The sequence below is a fragment of the Plectropomus leopardus genome, chromosome 20 (assembly GCF_026936395.1).
Source record: "Plectropomus leopardus strain MGB_pleo_1.0 chromosome 20, ASM2693639v1, whole genome shotgun sequence".
In the NCBI taxonomy this organism is placed as follows: Eukaryota; Metazoa; Chordata; class Actinopteri; order Perciformes; family Serranidae; genus Plectropomus; species Plectropomus leopardus.
In genome coordinates this window covers 3,818,641-3,826,536 of record NC_142195.1, presented here as the reverse complement: position 1 = coordinate 3,826,536, position 7,896 = coordinate 3,818,641, and the positions used below count along the sequence as shown (strand labels likewise).

At 38.4% G+C, this 7,896-nt stretch overlaps 1 protein-coding gene across 1 annotated transcript; it reads left to right on the top strand.

The window, feature by feature from the left end:
* Window positions 1–3,461: 3,461 nt before the first annotated feature.
* ch25hl2 (cholesterol 25-hydroxylase like 2) lies at window positions 3,462–6,250 on the top strand. Its single transcript, XM_088071375.1, has one exon. It carries the CDS (start codon window positions 4,192–4,194, stop codon window positions 5,083–5,085), a length of 894 nt encoding a protein of 297 aa, XP_087927501.1. The 5' UTR covers window positions 3,462–4,191; the 3' UTR covers window positions 5,086–6,250.
* The last annotated feature ends 1,646 nt before the right edge of the window (window positions 6,251–7,896 follow it).

The following is a 7,896-nucleotide window of genomic DNA, read 5'->3' as shown; positions in this document are numbered from 1 at the left end:
TACAGATCCTGACAGACTCTTATTAGCATTGTATTAGATATCATGCTCCACACTATATACAGAGCAAACAGTAAGGAGCTGTTGGAGGCCAGCACTAGATGGACTAAGGACGACAAGATCATCTGCATAAATAAAGTGATTCATGTGAATATCACCGATCATGCATCCAGCATTATATGCTTTTAGTTGACTAGACAGACCATCAATACATACATTAAAAAGTAGGGGGGGGTAGGGTTAAAAAACTCTTCCTTGTCTCACACCATTACCAGCCCTAAATATGGATGAAATACAACTGCCCCATTTTACATGCATAGTCTGGTGGGCATACCGGTTCACCAAAATTCTTACAATATATTTAGAAACTCCTTTTTGATCCACTTTAAAAAAACAATTTGGCATGATTCACACGATCAAAGGCTTAGTGTCTGTGTTGACACGCCTATCTGCTTCTCCAAACAGGAGAAGATGGCCAACTGCCATCTGTATATTATACATTGACTATAGATAACAACCTCATATGACCCATCTACAAGCCATCCCTTTAAAGTGTAGACAAGTCCAAAGCATCACCATCGCTGTGGCTCTCACCCTGTCAGCATCAGTGTAAATAGCCGCCGGAGGATTTCTCACTATCTGAACTTCAGTGACTGAATTTGACAAATTTAGTTAGCTTCTGAAATAAAGATGTGTGCTGAGGGCCTTTCTCTCCACAGTAGCATCGCTCTGTGTTCTCTAAATAGAGTCAACACAACAGATTGTACCCCAGTTATGGCATTGCTGTTGTTGTTATTATTAATTTGGTCGTGTTATCTATTTTTATGTTTTTTTTTTAAATTTTGCTTTCATGATTATATTAATGGCATGGCAATGACATTTTTTAATGTATGGAGCAACAATCCATTTCACTGTAAGTGTCTGCAAAAGGTCTCTGTTGGGTCATATATGCAGTGAACACCAGATCTGTCTTCTCTGCAGTACTTAACCATTTTTATTGTATTTTTAGTGTACAGAAGTACATCAATACTAATCAATGAACATCAAAAAGCAGGTGAAGAGTGGAGCTGGACCACAGCAGCTGAGCTCACTGGATGTGGATGAAGGAGTCTCTCACCCTGTCATCGTCTCCTCAGACACCAAGTGGTGCCTGTTAGTGATGTGGGGAGTTCCACTTCTCTTTTATTTTACCAACACCTGTCAGACGAGTGGTAACACAGGAGCAAAAATGGTTTGTGATCATTCGTTTCCACACACAGCTGATCACTGTGGCACTGATGCAACTTTATTGTATTTTTACAAATACAAATTTATTATTCATTGTATTTGGCAAAGTGCAAACAACCATGATCAATTTCTCCAAAAGTTCTGTGCTTTTTGATCTGACAAGTCAGCGAGTCGGTAGTCAGACCTTCTACATAAACTAATGTTTTTTTTTATTTTACATTTTTAACAATACTTCTATTATGCTTTTTACCGTAAGTATAAACATAAACAGCTCCGACAACCACAGTAGTGACAATATATGAACACCTGAACGAGATCCATGAAAAATGTTGTACATAGCAGGTTAAAATCCAAGAGATAAACTCATATGAATGTCTTGTGGAAGTACAAAAGTCTTGTGGTAGTATGTGGACATATTTGTGTTTTTTGTTTTGTATTTACTTGTTCAGATTCAGATTCAGTTATTCATTCATTTATTGTCATTCATAGGAAGGCATCATATCTAGGCAAAGCATTTAGAAAAGCGCATATATATTTTTAAAATAATTATTTGGGGAGAAAAAAAAGAAAATTACAATAAAAATATATAAGAACATCCAACTTTCAACTTTCAACCCCAAAATGTTAGTTGCCAATTTTGATTATTTCCATTTCCATATTTGTATAATTTCTTTTATGGCAACATTTGTCTTTTATTGGCATATTTAAAGAAGAATAATACTTAATAATAATAAGACTTCTGTGACGTTCACAGTTTCTTCTCAGTGTTTGGCTTGACATTAAGCCTGAAGCTGATGCAATAAGAGTGTCAGAAGAGTATGTTGTGAATGAATCTTTGACCTTTGGAATCTCACAGGCCTTTTGCATTTTGAATAATGGCCTCCTCAAATATTTTAATAAATGGGCTGTTCACGTTGTCATTAGCTGTGACCTGTACAGATACACGTCATTGATACACTAAAAATCAGTTGGGAGGATTTTTCTTCATTGTGCATGATCTTAACTGAGTCCTCAGTGAAGACTTGTTTGTTACTGCCCTCTATTGGTTCATCAGTGGTATCAGAAAGTGTAAGTTTAATCCATTCATTGAGCATGTTGTCCTATGAGAGACAGGATGTGTGTATTTTAACGCTCTATATTTTGGGTTTGCCTACACTGTGTACACTGCACACAGTGGGCTACTTCTCACTTCCTGTTTCAGTTTTGAAATGTCACTAACATCCACATTGAGATTTGTTTGTCCCTCTTATATCACTTTCAATGAACTTTAGAATATATGGCTCAGAAAAATCAACAGGAAATAAAGCAATAATAAAAATATTTTTTGAACTTCTGTACCTTATATTGTAACTTTAAACCTCATATTGTATTTTTATTATGTTTTTTTGTTATTTAGATTTTTGGTCGCTTGTAAAATCTTGGAACTTTTATATGTTTCAGCCTTTTGTATTATTGTTTGATGGAAATACTGTACTGTACTGTGCCGCGCCGCACCGTACTGTAATGTAGTGTACCATACTGCATCACATTGCATCGTATTGTGTCACACTAATGATGCAAAAGGGGTTTTTCCAGAATAATATATTTTATATTACTGCATTCTAATTATTATAATTATTGAGTTATGTGTCTATCACTTTATTGTTACAGCTGGTTAGGGTGGAGCTTGTAATAATTTTATATACTACTGCATTGCTTAATCCACAATCATGCATCACAATCTATTAGCTGATTCACAATTTGTAATAATAACCTGAGTTATTAAAGTAACTATTGAAAAGCATCATTTAAACTAATAATTTAAAGTCCCATCCTCAAATAATATCAACAACTCCTGTGGAAGTAACAAAAGCAATCAAATACATACAGTGGGAAAAAAGGTACAATATTTGCCTCCAAACATTACATAATTCTCAAGTAAGTACCTAAAACTTAACACAGTAGTAAAGTAAAGCCTACTTTAGTAAATGTGCTTATTGCGCCACAGGTACTGAGTCCCTGTGTAACATTCTTTGCAAAATTATAATATTTGCAACTCAGTCACGTCTCTTGTCATGACAGATAAATTCACTGTCATGAGTTTACGGAAAACTCTTTCATTGCGCCTCTTTATTTGATATAATCCAATGAAACATAATTGAAAATACAAAATAAAAAGTGAAAAATGATATAATAACTGACTGTGAAGCACATAGTATCATTAAAATGTCCTTTACAAAACAATTTTGTCACAGCATAGAATCAAGATTTACGGTCGCTGCTGCGTTTCTTTTTCTACAATGAAATCTTTTTAGTCTGTAAACAAATTCAAACTAAGTAATGAGCCAACTGCAATTCAGCATCCGAAAGAGTGCTTTTGAATTCATGTCCCATTTGACAGCTTTTCTATGATTAATTACTCTTTTGGGCTCGTGTTGTGTGTGAATGCATGTGCTTGTGTGTATTTCTGTGTGTGTGTTTGATGATCTGAGAGTGGGAGAAAAATTAAAAGGCTGATTATTAACATGCAGCAGTGAATATACATTATAGCTTAAGGTACTATACGAAATGTTTTAATTCTGTCAACAGCTGACAGACAAAGAAGCTAGTTCTCTGTGACAAAGTCAAAATCACAAGTAAACGGAAGCTCTCTCTCCATGATTTGGGTCAAAAATGAGAGCTGTTGTGGCCCCGCTCCTGAGTCCTGGCTGCGGTCCTTGTGCCCATGAAAAAGGCCCTTTACAGAGCGCCTTCCTGTGAAAAGCGGGGGGTGGAGGGGGTGGAGGTGGGGCTTGAACATACATAAGAGGCTAAGACAGTCCGCCAGTCCAATTTGGCACAGCATCACCAGACAATTTGCCGTTCGCTTAACATATACAGGGAATGTGATTGGACCTTTACGTTCATTTAGACCCTCTTTTTCCACTCCTGACGCTTGTTAAACAATAATCCCCTTGGATCGGCCCTTCTTTTGGAAGACTGTCAGTGATGAGCACAGGCAGGTTACTCAGAACTTTATCCTTGATGTCGGATGAGGACAACGTGACCGGGATCCAGTCCCAGGGCTTGGTCCTGCAGCCTGCCTGGGACTACCTTCATCGGAACCACCATGACCTTCTGAGGAGCCCTCTGTTCCCTGTAGTCCTCTCCGTCTCCACGTACTTCCTCCTGGTTGGTATTTACACTGTGCTCGACTTGCTTGCTCCCACCTGGCCTTGCGTCAACCGCTACAGGCTCCATCCTGACAGACCCATCACCTGGCCCAATATCTGGACCACCCTTGCCGTAACCATCTATAACCATCTGCTCTACATCTTTCCCGCTGCAGTCGCCCAATGGTTGTGGAGGCCACCCACACCGTTGCCCTACGAGGCACCCACGCTCTGCAGCTTCCTTCTGGGCATCCTCGGCTGCATGGTGGTCTTTGACTTCCAGTATTACCTTTGGCACCTGCTGCACCACCGCGTACCATGGTTGTACCGCACCTTCCATGCCGTGCATCACCAGTACAACCAACCTTTCAGCCTTGTCACACAGTACCTGTCTGGCTGGGAGTTGTTCAGCGTGGGATTCTGGGCGACGATTGACCCCATCCTGCTCCAATGCCACTGCCTTACAACATGGGGCTTCATGGTCTTCAACGTCTATGTCTCCACCGAGGACCACTGCGGATACGATTTCCCATGGGCCATGCATAACCTGGTGCCCTTTGGCCTGTGGGGTGGCGCGCCCAAGCATGATGCTCACCACCAGCGGCCCAACACTAACTTCGCCCCATTCTTCTCTCACTGGGACTGGCTGGGGGGCACCCACACTGTGCCAAGTCCCTCGAGCCACGCTGCCACGGGAGAGCCAGACGAGGTGCAGGGGAAAAAAGACTAAAGAACTGGAATGAATCTCTCATTGACTCTGTCACTCTCTTACTCAAAGTGCCTCTTTTGTACCTGCTCTCAGTCCAACACAGACCACTTTCTCTCTTTTCCGTCTGTCTTTTCTGTCTTTTTGATACTATTATACCCTATTTTGATGTCTTTTCCCTAACAGAGCATGGATTTTAAGAGCTGATTATAAGTCTAACACTTGACTATCTGGTAAGTTGTTGAGAAGGACAATCTTTTATGTATGTTTGTGCAATGATAATATAGATTCTCCTGTACTGTTGTGCATTCATCTCTTAGTCAAAGAGATTTCCCATTTCATGTGCTGGTGGTAATGTCTTTATGGCATTCTCAGGTCACTTTCCACACATTTCTGAGCTCTTTTTGAGTATTTGCCGATGGTGTGATCTGTCGGAGGAATTACACACACGGTAGCACGTACATTGTCCCTCTCTCCCTCCTCAGCACTGACCCTCTCACTCACACGCATGAATAGCAGTCTTTTAGCTGCACCCCAATGATGCGTGGGCGCAATACTAATCTATCGTCCCCTCTTTAAACCAAATGCTCCCACTGGAAGAGACTCCCAAAAAAGACAATACCTTTGTGATACAACTGTGAAAATAAAAATGTTTTAATTATGTCAGGTGTGATTCTTTGATGTTTTTCCTGTGACTTTCACATTTTAGAATAAATCAAAGTCTTGTGGATGTTTTAAATTTTTTAAAAAAATGTAAATTGAATACATTTCTTATGGGGTTCTGACTACTTCATCTTTGTAGAAAAGTGTGTTGTCTTACTTATATGAGATATAACTTGCATTTCTGCTAACAAACCAACAGAGGTCCCTTTCGCTCACAAATAAGAGCAGCAAGGCAACAAACTCCATATCATGCCAAAACAGTAGCTTCTACATTGCTAACTTACACTGATAAATCTAAGGACATTTTTCTATTTGTTTAGGCACATATCTGATGCTATCACACAGGTAACAGTGTGTCACAGCACTGCGGTGGAGATCCAGTCCCACTCTGTGTGACTCTCTTTGTTTGCGTTCAACTAGTATCAACAGCAGCAGTCATAACTGGTTTGGTGTGTTTCTGCTTTACAAGGGAAATGACTGTCGCAACAGGTTGTTCTTCTTTTAGAAGCGACTGCCTGTGTGTGTGTGTCTTTGTTATAATTATTGTAGTGCTGCGGTCTTAAAACAGAATTGAATAAACAGACTTTATCCACATATTTGGTAATGGCATGAGTCTTTCTCATTATCAGCAATACATCTCAAATCACTGGAAATAATTTGGGTAGTTCAAGTAATCATCGTCAATCATCACCATCAAAAGGCTAATTTCATAAGGGGGTAACTTTATTTCACCTGGCCCTATTTCCTGTTTTTGTGTCTAAGTCAGCATGCATCTACATGATGTTAGAAAAAGTCAAATGATTGTGTTAGTCTGACTAAAACTGGACTTTTAGAATACATGCAAACATTTTATTACTGAGTTGAATTTCTTGAAGTTGGACTAATACACCTAGATAATACGGTTGGGGATCAATTTACTCTTTCATATGCTTGCCTCAGTTGGACCTGAGCTAGCCGAGGCGTTCTGCGCGCTGGGCTTTGACCTGGAAGTTGAGCAGCATAAATTCATAGAAGAAAGCCAGGAAAAACAAAAGAAGAAGAAAAGAAAACAAAACAGGACAAAGGTATTAACATACCGAGTGCAATAGCAGGAAGCACACATTTTTTAACAGAAATTGACATCTCCAAACACACCAGACTCATTTCAATTAACACTCATTTTAGCATGCAACTGGATGAATTAAGAGGTTTATTTTAACAAAACTAGAATTGGTGATTGTTGGAACAATGGAGAAATGAACCAAGATGGATTTATTTTAGTTTTATTTTGTTTCTGTCAACTTTGAATTAAGTGTGCTGGAAGATGATAAAATTACAGCTTATTTAAAATTACAGCTGGTGGGTTTGGTGAAAGTAATTTTTAGGGCTTTTTCTTGCTAAATATAAAGGATCAAAAGGTCTGTCTCTGTATGGTCCTTTTCATAATGTTGTCAGACACTTAAAATAACAATCTGAGTCTGTCAGTGGTTAAACCAAGCACTTTTAGTAGATGTAAATTGAAGGTGCACAATTTCTCATTAACGTTACAATGCAGCCTTCTCTTTTCTCTTTTGCAGTGACCTTGCTCCATACTCGACCCATTTAAAAAAAAAAAAAGAAGCTGTTCCCATTAGTTACTTGGACAAAAAATCATGTTAAAATCAGATCGAAATTGAAAAATACCAACATTAACCTTTAATATAGGGGTTAAGTTTGAACAACTGTAATTCTGCATTATCAGAAATTAACAATCTCATATGCTTTTATACAAATCTAAAAATGTTCCTCTCTTAGTCATGTGGGAACAGCGTTGTTGCAATTTACCAGAAACTTAAAGGTGTACCACATATATTGCATCAGGGAAATACCGTCTGCAACACAAACCACCACACATATATGCATGTGAAACTGCAGAAGTAAAACCACTGATACTCTTTTTCTCTAACCATAATAACAGCCAAAATATTTTATTAAAAAAAGACCTTGAAAGAACATAATTTTAAATATGTCATCATGTTAATTAGGTATAAATCAAGTTAAAGTTAAAAACGACAGGAGATGACCTAGAAAAAGTGCTTAAAATGTGTAATAATCTTAAACAATAATTTTAAACATCATTGTGACAACTATGAATATAGTTTTTCCCTGGCTTTTCTCTTTTTTCCACAAGACATTTTTGCTAGTCTTTTTTTT